Source organism: Ambystoma mexicanum, chromosome 9 (assembly GCF_040938575.1).
Source record: "Ambystoma mexicanum isolate Mex_15411 chromosome 9, UKY_AmexF1_1, whole genome shotgun sequence".
NCBI lineage: Eukaryota > Metazoa > Chordata > Amphibia > Caudata > Ambystomatidae > Ambystoma > Ambystoma mexicanum.
Genome location: NC_090931.1, coordinates 559,714,561 through 559,734,300, shown reverse-complemented (window position 1 = coordinate 559,734,300; position 19,740 = coordinate 559,714,561). Strand labels below are relative to the sequence as shown.

At 45.9% G+C, this 19,740-nt stretch overlaps 1 protein-coding gene across 2 annotated transcripts in view; it reads left to right on the top strand.

The window, feature by feature from the left end:
• RAD51C (RAD51 paralog C) overlaps positions 1-19,740 on the top strand; it is a 609,255-nt gene that overhangs the window by 247,501 nt on the left and 342,014 nt on the right. For both annotated transcript variants that reach the window (XM_069615161.1, XM_069615160.1), the window contains exon 6: positions 5,206-5,272. In XM_069615161.1, the coding sequence (XP_069471262.1) occupies positions 5,206-5,272 (67 nt within the window). The remainder of the gene's footprint in view (positions 1-5,205; positions 5,273-19,740) is intronic.

The window sequence follows — 19,740 nt, the reverse complement described above, 5'->3', positions numbered from 1 at the left end:
GAGTTCATGTGGGACTCCTGGCGGTGCAGCTCTTCCTCTTTTTGGTTGTGGTGAACAGACCCTTGGGATACCCTTATGGCACCCATGGGTAGGGGTACAACCCTGTACTCCTAGTGTATGTTTCTGTGTGTGGTCCACAAAGCAGGGTATGGGCTGGTGGCAGCTCCATGCTGAATTTGACAGGTGCTTGGAGTATCCTCCATTTTGGGATACCGAGGCCCTGCCATTGGAATCAGTTGATTCATGATGGGAAACAAAATGGCCCCTGGGGCCTCCTGCTTTCTTTTGCCTGTTACCTTGTATTCCCGAAGTCTCGGGAAACTCTGACTCTATCCCTTCCCCCTGACTGACTGTTGGGTGGAAGTTGGGTGGAAGGTCCAAATATGGTGGTGTGGGGAAGTCCAGGCCAGACTGGCTGGAGCCTTACCAATGACTGTTGAGTACGCTCCTGGGGTGGGACATGGGTGAATGGAGTGTGTGACGAATATGCATTTCATGTTATGGGTGCCTAGTATCTGGTGGTTGACACAATGACTGAGAAAGCCATGCCCGAAACTGGCATGATTGCAGTGTGGAGTACTGAATGGCAGAGTGCTTGTCCGAATCCACATTCTAGGTGGTGAGTGTCTGGATGGAGAAGAATGGCCTGAATGCACTCAGCCTGATTTGGCTGCCTGAATGCCCTTCTGAATAATTGGTTGCCAGAGTGTGACCCAGCAGAGTGAATGGGAGATCAACAGTATATCTGGGGGCCTCTCACTGATGGAAGTCGTTCAGAAGCTGAAGTTGATACTTGATGCATAACCTTGAAGCCTGCCGGAAGAAGAATTGCTGCTTCTGACCTTCTCTAATCTGAAAGCTGCGTGACTGTCAAGGAATTGATCCAAGAGAGGACCTGGCTAGGAGACCTCTCTCCGAGCTACGTGGGACCATCATGCACTAACTGATCTTTGCTAAAGCTCCCTGGAAGTCAGACCCTCAAAAGGCTGCCGACCGGAGAAGGGAACCGCTGCAGAATCACGATGTGAAGTGCCCAAACATTGAAGTTCAACACCGTCGAAGACCGCCGACCGGAGCCGCAGTGCTTTTTTGCCCAAGAACATTGAAACAAGGACTCCCTTACTCATCATCGACCGATTTCCTCCTGCTGGAGAAAGTCAAGGCTGCCAAGGAGAATCCGCTGGTGAGTTTCTTGCCACCCGAAGACCTCAGACGCTGACGACCCGACGCCCTTGTTGGGCCAAAGTTCTTCATTGACTCTTTGCAGCAACGAACACTCGTTGTCGAGGTGCACCGCACGCCTTAGCTTGCAGCATGTTTTTGACCGATTGTCAACGAGCACTGCAAGAACTGAAGCTGCTGCTGCAACAACAGTGTTCACCTTTTTCATCACCGACTCTTGAGACCCGTGGCTCCTGCCTTCAAGGGAGTGCACTCAAGAAGGTCATCAACGACTCATCGACACCAGGTACTTTGGAGTTTTGGAACCTTTTAGAAGGACTCAATACTAGGAGTATAATTGGACTGGGCTTGTCAAATGCGCTTTATTTACAGGTTGTCCAGGTGGGGGGTTCCTCGCACAGAACCGTCTCATGGTAGTGGGATAGACTGTTCTACCATTGCTTGATTTAACTTGCTTCCTTTCTCTATCGTTGATTCGTTTTATAATCTGATTCGTATACAATTTGAACCGTTAGTAGTTGATGCATTTCAAAGGAATCGATAGTTAGGCGTGGTACCACGTAGACCTGTATATATTTGCCATTATATTATTTCCTGAGTACAAACTCTATTATTGTGATTGTGTATATAACCTTGAACCTTATTTATATAAACACTGTTTTTACTAACCTAGTGTGTGGACATTCCTTTGTGGGTGCTTGGGGACTACACTGAACCAGCCCGCATCACCTCCTGAGAGCTAAGCCTTCATTGCTCGTCCATTGCTACCAACAATAGAGCATCTTGTCTGGGGTGCTCTGTGCTTCGACTCTGCCATATAGAGAGCAGGAGTACAGATAACCCCCCCTCCAGTCTTTACAGGCTCTCAAACACAGGTTGTTCCTGTCTCAACACGTTCCAGGGGAACTCGCTCTTCTAGCAGACGTGCTCAGCAGAGACTTCCCTCTACTCAGAGTGCGAATGGCGATTACACAGACATAATCTCCGTCTTGGCAAAATAGGGCTTCCCAGAGATCGACTTACTCGCAACTCTAGAGAACGTTCAGTGGCCAGATCGCGCCTCCAGGTACCCGCAGAACTGCTCCAAGGGGAACGGACTCTGGATAACATGGTCAGGGAAATTTGTCTATGCTCTTCCCCCCCCCCCCCCCCCCCCCACTCCCGTACTGAGCAAGAAGTGCACAAGATGCATCAGGAACCAGTCACTATGATTCTGCTGGCCCCGAAAGAAGTATGAAAACCAGACCCTGCTACACCAGCAAATGGAAATGCTGTGTGATCTGGTGCAGTTCGTGCAAAAGTACCCTGGCCTTGTCAAGAGGGGATGGGAACCCCTCTCAGCCGGGGTGGCAGGCCACCTGGGAGAAATCAAGAACCAGCTCTACACCGGAGCTGGACGGTGTGAGTTGAGAGCGCCCCAATTCCTGTCCCCTCCCCCTTGTGCCAGTCTATTTTTGTGCAATCCACCTGTGTCTCATGCCATGCCTCCTTGACTTGCTTACAAGTATTTTCTTATTTCTGATAGTTATGGCACATCAGAACTAGAAACCAGCAGGAATCATATGCCCCCAGGATTCTATAATCGGCCACAGGCAGAGACCTACCAGGGAAGAGAACTGCAGCAATTTACATATACTGCAAACAAGGAAGTTGCATGGTGCTGCCGTGTGACTGTGGCAAGTAAAAACACAGCTGCTACGATAACCCTAGACTACCAGAACCTAATTCAAGGAGCAGAGCCCCACCCCTGAACCAATGAGACTTCACTTTGGGGCACCAGGGTGAAGCTCCCTACCACAAAAAACTCGAACATTAAACTTCCCCGGCCGCCATTGCTATTTCGAGGTGGGCCCCTGTGTAGGAAGTGGGCAGAGGGTCACCCGCTACTTGTAACCTTTGCTGAATACAACACACCCTTGGCAGAGAAGACTGGGCCAAATTGGCTTTGGACAGGGAACCAATCCAGGTAGGAGAAAGAAGATAAAAGGAGACATGAGCTAGAAAGTATGGATTCTTTGGGTGAGGTCAAAGGAGGAGGAGGGGAAAAGACCAAGAGAACAGAAGGAAGGAGCGGCAGAGTGTGGAGGCAATTTCTGGAGAAGGTAAGGTATTGGCTATGGAGTGTTGGTGTGGCAAGTGCAGTTGGGAGTTAGTGTAAGGAGCGTTGGTGTAAGGAGTAACACTGAAGTGTATGGAAGGTACCGAGTGAAAGGTGGGTGTCTGAAGAGAAGTAGTGTGGTGGAGAGAGTACTAGGTAGTCCAAGGTAGTGGTGTGTGCAGACAGTAAGGTAGTAAGATCAAAGGATGGACGTGAGGTAAAGGAATGAGACGTCGGAAAGACAGGAAAGTGGACGAGGAGGAAGGAGAGGCAGTTTGAGTTTGAAGGAGGTCAGTAGAAGAAAAGACCAGGAGGGATCAAAGAGCAAGTGTGATGGAGAAAGCCTTACTCGAGCAGGGCATCCGCAACGCATACTTCTCTCACTAACCACTGGCTAGAGCAGAGAAAGCTAGGAAGTAACTGAGGGAGTTTAGTGAGATAAGACGAAGGGCCTTTATATTAACATCTCAGTTAATTTAGCTATTGGCATACTGGGAGAGAAAACATTGCTATGTATTAACTTAGTGGTTTAGGACATCTGGGCTAGGGAGGGGGAGGTGCTTGGAGATGAGCAAGAGAGTGGCCGCCGTAGAATGAGTCTTGTGCCATCTGATGAGTGGTGTCATTGTGGGATCCTGTAGACCCAGATACAGTAGTCACCCTTTGCCAACTGAGATGAAAAGAAATTTGCGACTCAACAGTATAGCTCGGTATCACACCGGGAGCAGCAGGCTTCTACCTATATGAAGACGAAGAAGTAACTATCCCTCCCCCAAGAGAAAGCCATGGTTCAGATCTGGTATATAATGGATATATTGGAAGGGACGTATGGAAGATTGGCTCTGAAATCGTTCGCATAAAAGTATTCTCTGAAGATGGGAGCTGGAGTGATAAACCAGGATTATCGTGGAGAGGTTGAGGTAATCCTATTGAATATTGGTGCTGAAACAAGGCAACCCATAGCCCAACTTGTATGCGATAAGATATTGGTCGGCGAAATGCTGGTACCTACCGACGAAGCTGAAGCAGGGTTTTGGGAATTGACGGAAACCAGAGAAGCAGAAGCTCAAACCTGAGACCTCCCTGGACCTGCTCCTAGTGAATTTGCAGAAGCTGAGGGGTCAAATCCGCTCCTGGATCAAGCTCATAAGACCCTGATTTCAGCGGTCGAGAGCCGAACAATGAATACCCCACATTTCATAGAAGAGGACGCCTTCATTGAGTCAATGTGAACCCAAGAAGAGATGCTATTAACTATCAACATCTGTTGGTCCCAAAAAACGTTCTGAAAGGTTCTATTGAAACTAACCTTCTCCAACCTAACGGCAGGGCATTTTGCTAGATAAGACTCAAAAGGCACTGCTCAGCCAGTCTGATTTTTAGGGGACGTAGAATAGGTGGGTATGCCACTTATCTCACTTTCTGCGAAAAGTTGCATTTTATGGTTGTGACTTTCCTTGCATTTTTCTTTTTTTGCTTCATGTGTAGTTAACATTTTGAGAAGGAAAGATTGTAAAGAGTGCGATGATGGGTTTGGAGCGGGCGAGGACGGGTTAAGAAAGGGAATTAACCGTGCAGAATGGGGCTGTACAGATTTAGGAGGAAGGAAATGTGTTTAATAAAAATGTGCATTGTTACCAAATTTGGCATCTGGTAAACAATGAGGACGACAATTAACTCCATGTCAGGTGTTTGAGGTAATTACTGTAGTTTTTAGCATATGTTGTAAATTGCAATGTGAATTTGCGTTGTTTTGCATTTTATTTTTCAATCATTATTCTTTTAATTCTTCCATTTTTTTATTTTGTGATATAAGCATTGATAGGCTAATAACTGGAAAACCTTTCCCTCTGTCACAGGACTCGCTTGTGAATTCAGATATCGTCCATAATGTATGGGATGCCTTTTTTGTTTCTTGCATGTAGGTTGTTTTGACAAACCAGATGACAACTCGCATTGGGCCAAGCCAAGCCATGTTAGTACCTGCCCTAGGTGAGTTTGCGTGCAATTGTTCAATTAGCCTGCATCTTAAATTCCACCTCTCCTAAAATATAGAGCTGCAAACAAAGTTGACTGCAGATTCCAGGGTTCAATATCCCTATGATCTGTTCCTTTTATTTTACACTTAGGTGCCAGACCCCACCCACGTAATTTATTAATTCTAAAAAGCATCATCAGATATTTCTAGCTGAAGCAATGCATCTATATCACCGACTCACTTTGGATTCGAAATGCCCTGTAAAATGCCTGAACTGATCTCAAGGACTATGCTTGAACATTTTAGGATCTGCACAGAAAAGCCCCCGTGTTCTCTACCTACTGTATTTTAGAAAGGCAGACCCTCTCCCTTTTGTAGTTCAAATGACTTTTAAATCGTGCGTTGGAGGCTTCCCGTCTTCAGGAGACCACGTTGAAAACCACTTATATTGTGCGCATATAATACTCCCATACAGCCCTTGCTTTCTCGGGAAGGATATCCCTTAAGAGGAATATGGCATACCTGCCAATACCTGGTTTTATTTTCTTTTCAGCTGTCACTCAAAGCTTTTCAATGTGCTCAGTCAGAAATCATTGCGTAGAAAGTGGCAAGATTAGGGTTATCGTACTGCCCTGGCTATCACCCCAACCCAAGCACTCTTTTTCGTATGGTTAGCACACTGCTCTTTACCTTCTTTCAGCTGTGGCACCCCCTGTAGGGTCCTTTGAGGAATCAGCAACCCACCTTTTTATATTTCCTGCTTCTCATTTCTTTTTGTGAAGAATCCCCTCCAGTTTCTCTGCATCATTCTGAAACCAAAGTTATGGTGCTTCTCAAAACATTATGGCAGTGGGGACCGATGGACCTCTAGGAGAGGCAACTAGGGATTCTGGCCCCTGCCCCAGTCTTGACAAATGCTTTTCCAGCCCCGACTGGTATTGCCTTAGAAGTCCACTGACTCCAACACCTGAGCAATTTGCAGAGAGGTTCGAAGCAGATTTCAGGCTGCTAAGCAACATAACAAAAACAAAATTGGTTCCTGCTGTCCTGATATCTCAGGTAGCCCCTTCTTGTGACCAAAACCTTTTCCCTCCCGTAACTATTCGCATGTACCATATGGTAATAAGTGCAGACTGTCCCCTTCCTTTATCTGCCAATGACCAGATAATTGTTGTGCATGGGATACAATGTATCTATTTGAGAGGGAGGGTGGGAGTGAGTGCAATGTGAGAAAGTGAAATGGGACTGGTCTTCAAGACGCCAGTTGGCGGAGTGCACAGAGGACAGCTGGTTGTTTTGCGTTGTAAGGTCTGCTCCCGTTTCCCCCACCCAATTAAAAGACTCCTCTAAGATCTACAACCTCACGCTACACAAACACCCTTAGATGGCTGCCACAGTCCTATCTGTTACCATATCCACCATCATCGAGCTATGACAAAGCTCTCCTCTTTAGCCATATCACACTCCTCCCCTATCTGAGGGTAACCAGATCTAAAGCATAAGTAGTCTGTAAGATATTGGGCTATCCCCTTTACATAACATTTCTCCTCAAGTGTTTCTGCCAAACACCTAGAAAGCAGATTGGCCACCTGGACCCTGGACCCTGGATACTTCCAAACTGCACCCATCAACACCACATATTTTTGCATCTGCCCCTCCAGCTGTCCCACTAACAAACTCCCTCTATCTTTTCTTACACAGCCTCATGCAGCGCGGCCAACACGAATTACAGAATAACCCCATACAAGCCCACCTCACATTTCCCACAAGCATTGAATAGGATACAGGAAACAGAGCACAGGGCTGTGGCCTCGGAAATTTGCAAAATTTGGCCTTGCAATACCGTCTAGGCAGGCAACCACTTTTCAGGTATTTGAAAGTAAAACGAAGACCTTAAAATAGATTCTAGTTCTATAAGCAAGCAAATATATATTACTCTTAATTTGTATCTCAGAAATCAATATTGCTACCATTCTAGTAGTGGTTACCGCTTTGGGTGGCTATTCTGGCTTCCTGTTGAACTGCTCCAAGTTCGAACCTTTGATGCTTCCGACTAGGCAACCAGAGGTTATTAATGGCTATAGGTGGGCTGATGAGGGTTTGTATATATGGGAATTAGTGTCGAGTGGGGTTGAGGATTTTATCAGAGGGAATTTGGGGCAGTACCTGGAGGTGATGGCAGCTAAATTAGCCAGGTTGTCCTGGTTTCTCATTTCTTTAGTCAACAGAATATTTCTTAAGTGATATTAATTCAACACATGCTAGGCCTCTGCAAGCTCCCCCTCCAGATGCAGAAGTAATGAAACTTAAAAAGGCAAAAAGCCAAAACAATTTGGATTAAAATGCCACTCAATAAAATCTTGCGGCTTCTCCACTCACTGAAGATAGGGGGAAAGGCAGATAAAAAAAAATAAGTGAATGGATGACTTTACTCCAGCGCAGCCGATAGTCCAGCTGTGCTAATGGGAATTTTCAAAACTCGTGAATCTATGGAAGATGCCAATGTGGTACAATAGTAGTTAGAGGAAATTAACTTTGTGCTTCATCCCTGTGCTTCGGAAGTTACTGAGCTTCAGCATAGAACAAGACCACTTTCAATTCAGGATGTTGCATTTCAGTCTAAAATCCACACCAAAGAGTTTTTACCAAATGTATGACACCAGTGGCTGCCTTTCTAAGGAGACAAAATCTGGCTGTATATCTCTCCATCTCGATGGAGGGCTGATCAGTGGTCATTCAGAGACCAGCACAGGAGGCAGAAGTGGCCACTATAAACCTAATGAAATGCCTCAGGCTGTCAACTCCCTAAAGTCCAAACTGCGCTGAGTCCCCTACATAATGTTGCTTGGCGCAGAAATCAACACCACGTTCCCTAGGGACCGACTGTTGCAGGAGAGGGTTGTTAATTTCCAATCTATGCTCTCCTGTTTCACTTGGAATGACAGGCGCACTGCACTGTAAAAGTAAGAGTCCCTCTTGGAAGTTATATCCTTGTGAATGGGACTGGTTCCACAAGCAGGTTACATATGATCCTGATCCAGGAATTCCAAGACACCTGATGGAATCAATTGGGTGGGGATCAGGGTGAGGTGACGGTGGTAGGCTCTGTTTGCCGCAAGCTGCTACTGTGGTGGAGGCAGTGTGCGAACCAGACACCAGAATGCCATTTTAGGTACAAAAAGCATCCCATACCACAACTATTAATGCACCACTCTGGTTGGTAGGCACATCTAGAGGCACTCCAGGGACAGGGAACTTGGTCGGCAGCAGAGACAAAAGGTTACACAAACACTTTCAAACTCTATGCTATTGGGTTGGCTTCGAAAGGTCTTTTACTGACCTCGCGAGAGTGTGCATCAGGATCTGGGAGGACATCCACACGTCCGCCTTTTATGTCCGAAAACAAGGCAAACTAGGACATCCACTTTGTCCAGGGAGGCACAAGACATAGTGAATTGGGAAATCCGAAAGGACGTCCATTTGATGGCAGCGCATATCCATCATAAGCAAACAACCTTGGTGATTCACTGAGCAGAAGCACCCTGCTGGACCATGAGTAGAAACTGGACGACCAAATCCGTAGCCAACTATTTTGAGATGTGGGGTGTGGGAAACAATATATTTGTGATACCTTCAAATATGAAACATGAGCAATTTGCAAGCAGATTCTTCGACTGCTGATTGGAAGGAGACCCCTTTGAATGGATTGTGTCCTCCCATGTATTCCTCATCTTATGATATTTCCAATATCCAGCTCAGCTGCTTCAGAAAACAATTTCAGCAGATGGCGCTGCGCGTCGATGCCTGTCGACGCAATGTCCCTCGGAGGCCTCCGTCTCGATGTCGACATCACCGGAGGCATATATAGCGTGCGCAGCATCGGTTGGCTTCAGTTCTGTTTTTCTACGCCAACGCTTCGGATACGGTATGCTTTGTTCCTTTGTGAAAGAATACATCTTTGAGAGAAATCTTCGAAAATGGCGTTGTCATCAGCGTCTTCTACTCCAAAGTTGGATTTCAAAAAATGCTGTGACTGCGGTTCGAAGATGTCTGTTACAGACCCTCACAGAATATGCTTGTGGTGTCTGGGATCCGCTTATCCTTCATCGGAGTGTGAGGACTGCCTGTCCATGACATCGAAATGCCTGAGAGAGCGCAGAGGGAAGCTTGCGGCAGGTAGGACGCATCAATCCCCATCGACTGTCGAAAAGACAGACTTCGGACGAGTCGAGAACTTTCTCCTCGCCGTAATAAAAGTAAACTAATCCGATCACGAAGTGATTCCCGCCATTCGTCATCAAAACATTCTAAGAAATTGAGCCATAAATCGCCATCTTCGACGTCTTCGATTTCCTCTCTGTTAGGGAGAATTCTCTTATGAGGCTAATTTCCCAAACCTAGTGAGCCCCCCAGCAGCATTGCTGGATTTTCTTTTTTTCTCCTGCTAAGAGAGACTCTTTCGCTCCCACTCTTAAGCATGATTGGAGGTTTGTCTCTGACTATTGCTGTGATTTTGGGCTATGGGGTTTTCTTTTTACTCCATAGGGTATCATCTATTTTTTGTGTGTGTTACACAGCACCCTCAGTGCAGTAACACAGGGGTGTCATAGTGACCCCCAAACATAGACTCCATACCCTGGGACTGACTTCTGTCTCCCAGGGCATGTAAAGTCACAATTGACTTTACTAGTCCTAAATTGTGAACAGAACCAGTACAAACCATCATATTGTGGAAGCACTGGAAGAGGTTAATTATATTGCCCCTGGGTCTGTTTTCAAGGGGACACTGTCCAGTCCCCCCTTGTCGAGTTTGTCTGGTGGCAGTGGTTACCACGCGAAATATTCTCTATGGGATTTTCCAATTGATTTTAAATGCACCACTTTTTGGTGCAATGTTAAAGATACCGCTGGTTTATTTATTTAATATTAAATTCACAATTGGGTGTTTTTGCCAGAACTCTTTTCTAAAATGGCGTTCGTGTCCGTCTCTGTAACTCTGACCAAGGTCAAGCCCTTTGTTCCACTGTTTGGCGGGCTTCTCCACAGAAGCCCTCCAAATGGTGCCACTCTGTCTGGGTTCCACAGGATGGGTGGGGAGGGGAATTGGAGCCCTGGACTGCGTTGCCTTAACAACTCAAGTCGCACTCTGTTCTGATTGGGCCAGTGGTGAGCCGCCCGGCTCACCACTTAGCATGTTTGAGTGACAGCTAGGCTGTTGAATGGGTTTTTTTCTGCATAAAAGCAGGGCCTTTGGGACTGGAACTTAAGAAGTCGCCACAAGACCGAAGAGGGAAGAAGCTGAGCCATCTGCAACGACGACACCACCGGTGAAGCCCTGCTGCAACTACCTCACCACTTTCCCGACAACAAAAGAAGATCTTCTGCTGGACGAGTCTTCTTCCTCTGAGCTGGTGGGACCAACCAGTTCGCCCTTTTCGTCTTCCAACAACTTCTCTTGGTCAAATCGCCTGTGCCAAGCACCCCGGCGGCCGGATAGCCAAGCTTCACCACTTTGACAGCGAATAAAAGGAACACACCTTTTATTGACTAACTCCGCGGCTGGTTTCATCCCTGTGCAGTGCAACGACTCCATGTTTCCTCCTCGATGAGATCCTCTCTTCCCCCTGGTCGAAACAAAGAACTGCAACCACTGCCAGGAACAACTGCCACCGCTGGAGCTTCCTCTTTGTTTAAGGTACTGTGTCCTGCCTGGCCTCCCTTTCTTCGGTTTGCCCAAGGTGACCCTTAAATCCTTGGCTTAACTGGATTGGCCCCGGACCTTCTAACTTTTCCTTCTTCAATCACCCCAACCTCTTTTGAACATTCTGCAAAGACTTTTAGTGCATTTTAAACCGTGTGATCCTGGGCACATTTCGCTTTGCTCCCTTTAAAGTGGGCCTGGCCTATGAACTTTGGCTCTACAGTGTCTACTGCCTTTTCTTCTCTTGCTGAGACCTCCAAAAAATGTTGGGACCTGTTTTATTTCTATGCTCTCTCTTTTTCTCTCCCTTTAACTGAACTATTGGAGTGCCATGAGGTTATGCGCTCACATCTGTGTTAACAAATCTTGGGGTTTTAACTCTGACTTTTCTGATAGTTATCAAGGCAGCTGTGTATACTTTACCTGACTGTGTTTTAACTTGCTTTTGATTTAGAGTGCTAGTATATTGCCTAAAGTGTTTTAAATAAATAATTATATACTTTTTATACAAAGCTCTGGTCAGTGTTTGTTTGCTCTACTGTGTTTTTAGCCCTATTGTGTATGCTTTGTATACTTCCCTACTCTTCTTGAGAGAAGTCTGACTGCTCAGCCACACCTACCAGGTAAATCTGGGTGGTGCAGACTGCTACCAATTGGGTTTACTGCTTACTCCTGTAGTCTTAATCTTTTTGCAGTGTTCCCTAAGCGAACTGCACAGGAGTCTGCCTAACACTCTCCGTAACGGGTCATATGCCCAACAAAAACAGCCTCCCAAGCTGAGTGGGAAGAATGCGGCCTCGACCCCATCACCCACCTCCCCCCCACTGACCCCCCCCCTCCCCCCTGCCCAAGTACTCAAGTGATGCTCGGGTTGAAAAGCCTGATATGCATTAAACCCGTGCACCTTCCAGCCGGCAGGCAAAACTCCTCGAGAGCGGTCTAAGGATCCCTCGAGTCAAGGAAAAGTTCCTTCGAGGACCGAGTCGCAGAGAGACTTCATCGACACTATCCGCGCCAACAGCCCAGCAAAAGTTATTGCATCAGGCTTCAAGCTCTGATGCTAGAAGCGTCAAAGTCGTCAATGCAGGCATCAAAGCCCGCTGACAGTATCGACAATTTCGGTACCTTTGTTGACGAACATTATGACCCCTTCGGGTAGTATGGAAAAAGCATACACCCCTTTACCCAGGACTGACTTTTTCAAGTCTCTTTACTCGATTTATGAGGTCAGAGAGCCATCAGATTAATCAAGACCCTTTGGCCTCCAATATGGTACGCCATCAGTCCCTGAGGCCCTAATTTCTGAAGAATCCAGAATAAAGGATCTTCAAGGGTGTCTACATGATACCAGTGGTTTGAGCACCTCACCAGAGGTAGAGCTTGGCATATCAGATCCATCTGATCATGTAGAAGTTAACTATAGACAGTTGATGTCAAGGGTAGTTGAGTATACGGGATGGACTAGACCAAGTTGTAATGCTTACCTGGACTCCTCGGGAGCGTAATGCTTTCTCAGCCTGTGAACCTGCACTTGGGCACTTTTTGTATTCCTTTTCTGTAAAAACGATAACAAAAATAGAATGGCTATTGCATCTAATTAATGAGAAGGTTCTGCCTTAATATATATACTTTGGTATTCTCCCCTCTCACCTGTGTTTATTATGTATGAAGCTCTCCATCCTGGTTTCTACAGGGCGTGTTGAAATGGAATACAATGGAGTCTTGGAATGCTGTGGACTCAATAGTTGTTGGCTTTGAAAATGCCTATACTTTTTGTCTTTGGGTAAAGTATCTTGGGAGAAAACGCTGTATTTATATCATGTAATTATTCCTACATTGGAGAGATCTCTCTTCCTAATTAACTGTTCTGTTGCAGGTTCTCAGAATTCGGAAAGGTTTATGGTTGCGGATGACTACGAGGTTACTTAGGCTGAGGAAATGCTAAACAACGGAAGTTCAACCATACGGATAACTGCAGTCTTCAGGAAAAGTGCAGAAACCACTGCGCTGAGAGAAACGTGCAGTACTTCAGATAAGTAAGCTTATTCAACTTTCTTTTGTATTTTTCTATTCAGTTTGTTAGTTAATTACCTCTGTTTTATCTGCAGATTTTCGGAAAGCTGAGAAATTCTTTCGGAATGGTGCGGAGGCGGCGGAAGAAACTTCTGACTGAAGATACTGTAGCTTTGTACGAAAACTGCTGTCGGATGATGCTGTGACTGTGAAAAACTTCTGACAGTAACTGCTGCGGTAATAAACAACCACGGCTGACTGAGATACTGCTTCGAAGAAAACCACAGTTTGGTGCTCATTGGCTGGAATCATTAATAAGTCCAGTTTTCGAACAAGAGGCCCTGACCGACATTCTGGATGGGGGACCTCAGGAAGACCCAATTGTTCCATTCCATGCAGCTTTGCAAAAGCGTGTAACTACCAATTGAGAGGTGCCTGAATTGAATCTGGCTGTCAACAAGAAACAGACTTCTAAATATAGGGTGTCAAGCAGTGATCCCTATTTGTTAAAACACCCATCTCCAGAGAGCCTGGTGGTACAAGCTGCCACCTCAACCACTAGACAAAATGCCTACCCTACGCTCGCTCCTGATAGGGATGATAAGAGCGTTACAACACTCTAGCCAAAAGTTTTTTCGGCTAGAAGAGTGGCACTGAAGTCAGCAAATGCCACGTGCACATTGACTAGGTTCACTGAGACCCTTTGGGAGTGTATATCCATGGCAGCTGACCATATCCCCGAAAGGGAAGACTGAGACAGGTTTTTGAACATAGTCAAGGATGGAAAGGACACTGTGTGAATCCCTCCAGGCTGGTCTCGACTCCGCTGACAGTATCAGCAGAGCAATGACGGCTAGTACAGTTATGCACAGGTTTGCCTGGTTGAGGAAGTCAGGATTTTCTCCAGATGTACAATCCAGACTGCTTAACATGCCCTTTGACGGCACACATTTGTTCGGGTGTAAGGCTGATGAAAGTCTGGAGAAAGTGCAAACTTCAAAGGCAGCAGCCAAATCCATTGGTGCTGCGATTTGACAACCTCCAAATTGCCCTACAGTTAAGCCACAGAGGGGTAGGTCCTTTCGTGACTGCTCAACATTTGGAAGAGGCAGAGGACAGTCAGTTCAAGAGGCCAAAGAAGATTCCCCCATGGTGCACAGGGAAGAGGTACTAAGACCGCCTCAGCAGCGGCTACTTTTCCATCAGCCACTGCGTTAAGCCGCCCCAAAAACCTCTCTGAGGACTTTGTTCACAAGACTGTAGTGGGAGGCAGACTGTCACAGCATCTGACAGAATGGCAGGCTATTACTTCAGATGCATGGGCATTGGTAACAGTTGCCCAGGGTTACTGTCTTCCCTTTCTAAAAAAAAGCCTGAGTCACCCACCAGGGAACAGCTCTTTCAAAGTTCCAAATCGGCTTCTTATGTAGGAAATATTACCCTGCTAGAGAAAGATGCTATAGAACCTGTAGCGGAGAGGAACAAGGGTTGGTACTCCCCGTACTTTCTAATTCCAAAAAAGGACAAAGTTTGAGACCCATCTTGGACTTGAGATACTTGGAACAAGTTCCTCAGGAAGGACAGGTTCAAGATGGTTACCCTTTCTCAGATCCTTCAGGCCATCCAGCTTCAGGACTGGATGTGGTAGCATTGTACCTTCAGGATGCTTACTTTCATGTGCCAGTTCATCACAAGAACAGACAGTACCTGAGGTTCGCCGTTGGCGGTTCTCATTATCAGTTTTGACTTATGCCATTTAGGCTGACCTCCCCCCCAAGGGTTTTCACCAAGTTAATGGTGGTGGTGGCAGCGAGTCTCGGGAGAGGGGGGATTCACGTCTACTCCTAACTGGCCGTTTGGCTGATCAGGGCTAGTTCCCCCGAACAGACCCTGGAACATCTCGGCTCCACCTGTCACTCGCTTTTCAGACTGGGCTTCTCCCTCTGCTTCAAGAAGTCTCACATGATGCCATTACATAGGCTCCAATTCATTGGAGCAGTCCTGGATGCATCCCTGCGAAAAGCCTCGCCAGCAGAGGTGAGGACGTAAGACATTCTGCAGATGGTCACCAAGTTCCAGAGTGCCCAGCATCTCCCAGACTTCTACTTTCTAAGGTTGCTCGGCCTCATGGCATCCTGCATTTTTCTGGTGCCAGAGGCTCGCCTGAGAATGAGATCTCTCCAATGGGCTCTCAGGACTCAGTGGTCCCGATTTTCAGGAAGGAATTCAGACCACCTACATATTCTGAGCAGAGTCTCAAAGGACCTTCGGTGGTTGGCCTGCCAGGAGAATATTCTGAAGGGAGAACCTTTTTGGCAACCATGGCCGGAGATAATGGTAGTGGTGGATGCCTTACTCACGGGGTGGGGAGCCCACGCCAATGATCTGACAATCGGCGGTCATTGGTATCCATCGGAGTCCAAATGACACATTAACCTTTTGGAGCTGAGGGCAATTAGACTATCGCTGAAGGCCTTTCTGCCCTCTGTACGGGGAAAGAAAGAATGTCCTGATAATGACAGACGACACAGTTGCCATGTACTACCTCAACAAAAGAGATGTAGGGTCACTACCACCGTGCAGTGAGGCAATGCAGCTCTGGTACTGGGCAATCCGAGAAAGGATCTCCCCATCAGCAGTTCACCTAGCCGGAGTGGAGAATATGGCGGTGGACGCTCTGAGCAAGCAGAGCAGTCTCCCACGAGTGGGAACTAGCTCAGGAAGTCCTTCAAGCGATCTTCACCTTTTGGGGAACTCCTCAAGTGGATTTGTTTGGGAATAGTGTCAACCGGAAATGCAAGCTGTTCTGCTCCAGGGAATATCCCCCAAGAGGTGGTCTAGGAGAGGTGTTCGTGGTGGACTGGGAATTTTCACTCCTGTACACTTTTCCTCCAGTCACCATCATTCCTCAAGTCATCAGGGGTTGAGAAAGTTTGGGAAATCCATGATCCTAATTGCTCCGGATTGGGCCAGCAGGACATGGTACCCAGACCTTCTGGACATGTCCATCTGCCCTTCAATACGTCTTCCACAAAGAGAGGAACTTCTCTCATGAGAGAAGGGTCGGGTTCTCCATCCAGAGATCAAGACACTCGGTCTTCATGCATGGTTTCTGAGAGGCCGAGATAGGATAGGGACCTCCTGGATGACGTAATGGAGATTTTGCTTTCGGCCACAAGGCCAGCAACTAAGTCTTTTTACTGCTGCCGTCGAACAAATTCTGCAGCTGGTGTAGAGATAAAAATGTTGATCCATTTACATGTAATACATCTATGGTGTTACGCTTTTTGTTACATCTAGCTAATCTGGGTCTCCAGATTAATGCTATTAAAGGATATCTTGCAGCACGTTCTATATTTAAGCGCACTTCGGAAGGAGATATCTTACTTCAAAATTACTCTAATACAATTCAAAAAAGGATTGACAAATGTTTTCCCTCTGATTGCTTTTCAAGTCCCGTTTTGGGATCTCAACTTGGTATTGAAATTCATGCGTGCTCCTTTCGAGCCTATACACTCCTGTCCTTTGAGGCTGCTGACCTTAAACTTCTTAGCAATTACATCTGCCCGAAGGGTGAGTGAACCTCAGGCTTTATCCTGCTAACCTCCATACACAATTTTGTTTTTTGTTTATTAATCTTTATTAGATTTTAGCACATAAAAGCAAAACATAGTAAGACTGTTACAGACATTTCTAAGGAATAAAACATCTTAAACCAGTTAAACATGAAGAACAAGAAAGAATAATTGTGGGATTAGAGGCATTTTAGGAAGACACATTGGAGTGATTGTTAATAATAAAGTAGGTCCAACAATGTTGAAGTCTGCATACTAGATATAAATCATGTGCCAAGACTAACAGGGGGACAGACAGGACAGGGGAGCAGACAAAGTACTGACACAGGGGCGGATGTGGGGGGAGGAGGGAAGGGGCAAGGGAGGGAGGTATTGAAAGCAATATAGTAGTAAGAGTTATTTTGATGTAATACATTGGCAACAACGGTGAGCAGGCATATGGAACTACAAGATATCCTACATAGCGGAAGCAAGGGCAGGATCTTAGGTTCCGTGCAATGATGCATTAAAACAGTCCATATAGCGAATAAAAAAAGCCCATTTGCCGTTATATTTGGGACTATTATCCAAGCACGTGGCCATACATGACTCAATTCTATGCACGTGATAGATATTATTCCACCATCCTTTGACTGAGAGGTTATGAAAATCTTTCCAGTTGGAGGTGATTAACTTCAACTTGGCAAAGGAATACAAGTTAACATTGATGACGCAAGGCTCTCCATGACTATATTAAAGAAGGATAATGGAACATCAACAGAGAAAATGAGTTTAAGAAGCTTCCAAACTTCCTGCCAGAACGCAAATACATATGCACAATCAAAAAACATGTGTTTGAAGGAGGCGGGAGCATAGCTGTAAGACCAACATTTATCATGCACATTTTTTCTGGATTTGGATAGTTTGACTGGAGTGATAAATGCTCTGTGAATAAAGCAGTACTGATGCTGAGTTAAGTTGGCAGAGGTGGATATGCTCCTGATTCTCGAGTACAGTAGGGACCATGTGTGATCTGTTAAAGAACATCCCAGGTCCCTTTCTCATAGTGAGCGTACAGGCCAAATTACAATCTTGGATGACAATACATTATAAAAAGGAAACCATGGTTAATAAGTCTAGTGGCATCAGGTGAAAGAATGGCATTAGAGAAAAGATGGAGTGCATCCAGACATACATTAACCAAATTATTATGAAAATTAAGGTCATACGGGGATGGAAAAGAGATTGCCAAGTTGTTGGAAAGGGGGAATGGAGGGGCCATTGACAATTTGTTGAATGAATCTGATGCCATTTTTTTAACCAGGATTTGCGACATATAATTCTATTTTTAATAGTAATGTTTTTATTGTGCCAGAGCAGTGGGGAAAGATTCTTGGCCGGGGCCGTGGTGTGTGGGAAGAGAAAGTCTAAGGGCAGAGACATTGGCTTTAACGGGATCAGACTGCGCCTAAGAAAGATGGCTGAAAACATAAATAAGATCAGCGACATCATAGGGGGAGCAAGATGTTTTTCTAAAACGTACCAGGAGAGAATATCCGGGTAATTGGAGGAGGCAAACCAGCAGCGGGATTGTTCGATTAGCAAAGCTGAATGGTATAATTTAAAGTCTGGAAATCTCACCCCTCCCATCTCGTATAGAGATTTTAGTTTTGCGATAGCCAGAGCCCCAGAGGTAATTGAGAATGAGAATAATAGCGGAAATAGCTTTAAAGAATGAGGAAGTTCGTCGAACCGGGAGAAGTTGTAAATAATATAAAACCATGGGAGGTAGCATAATTTTTATGGTGTCTAGTTGGCCACACCAGGAAAGATAGAGGGAGTCCACTTCGAGGTGAGTTTGTTGAGCCTGTCGAGCAATTTCAGCTTATTGAGTTTGCTAGTCGTGCGTTGAAGAGGCCAAAAGGATGCCTAGATATTTGATTGATTCACTGTGCCATTTGAAGCCAAAGACATCCAGATCATGCTTAAAACCATAGGAATTGAGGGGTAAGATCTCAGACTTTTCCTTATTAAATTTGTATCCTGATACTAGGGAAAACTGATGAAGTCTATCGAGCTGGCATGGAAGGTGGACCAGTCTCCGAAAGAAAGTTTGAAGTTTTTTGGGTTTTAGAAGATTTGAACATTTAGATTTATGGTCTAGGAACAGGTCAAGAACTTGATTAACATCTCCACATACAATGAGTTTAGAGAAATTGTTTTTGAGAGTCATTCGTTCCAAAGAGGACCAGAAGCCGGGATCAGGCAGAGTAGGGCCATAGAGGTTAAGGATAGAAACATGAACTGAACCAATCAATAGTTTGACCCATACCCATCTACCATTGGCATCAGTTCCTTGGTCCAGTATTTTAAATGGTCGTTTTTTGCTGAGGGCTATAGCCACATCATTTTTCTTGCCTACAGCCAGGCTAGAGATGACTTCCTTGATCCACAGAGATTTGAGCTTCATAGCCTCTGCATTAGAGAGGTGAGTTTTCTGTATGCATGCTACAGATGGCTTGAGTCTATTAAGATGAGAAATTATCTTGTTCCACTTTAGGGGGTTGTTACACCTTTAACATTCCAAGTTGCGCATTTAAATACCATTGAAACAGTCAAGTAAATATAAGGACTGGATATTAGCTTGTGAAAAACAGAGCACACAATCTAACCCAAATTTGTTAGGCAATGCCATAAACAAATAAAGTAATAGAATACTGTTTCGAGGGGATTGGGTCCTCCGACGTATTCCATATCTTTGACAGTAATCACCACAGCTGTGCTGCTTCGGAACATTTTCTGCGTCCTACGTCGATGTGCCGTCCCCGAGGACCTCCTCCGACGGCCAACGTCACCCGATGTGATAAGTAGGATGCCCGTAGCCTCAGTTCCGTTTTTTCCGCGAACGTGTTTGCTTCGTGAATCGTGAATGGAGTTTTTGTTGTAATCTTCTCGGTTCTTTGAACCTGTTCGGTTTTGTGAAAAGGCCTGTTTGTGACGATGTCTACCTCGTCTTCAACCCCGCGTCCAGGCTTCAAAAAATGCGGGGACTGTGGGTCCAATATGTCGGTAACAGACTTGCCGACACCTGCCTCTGGTGCCTCGGTGAGGCCCACGACACGGACGACTGTGTTGCCTGCCAGTCGCTCACGGACAAGGCCTTGCGGGAGCGCAAGAAGTTGTCAGTAGGTAGGGTGTCTAAGCCCCGGAAGTC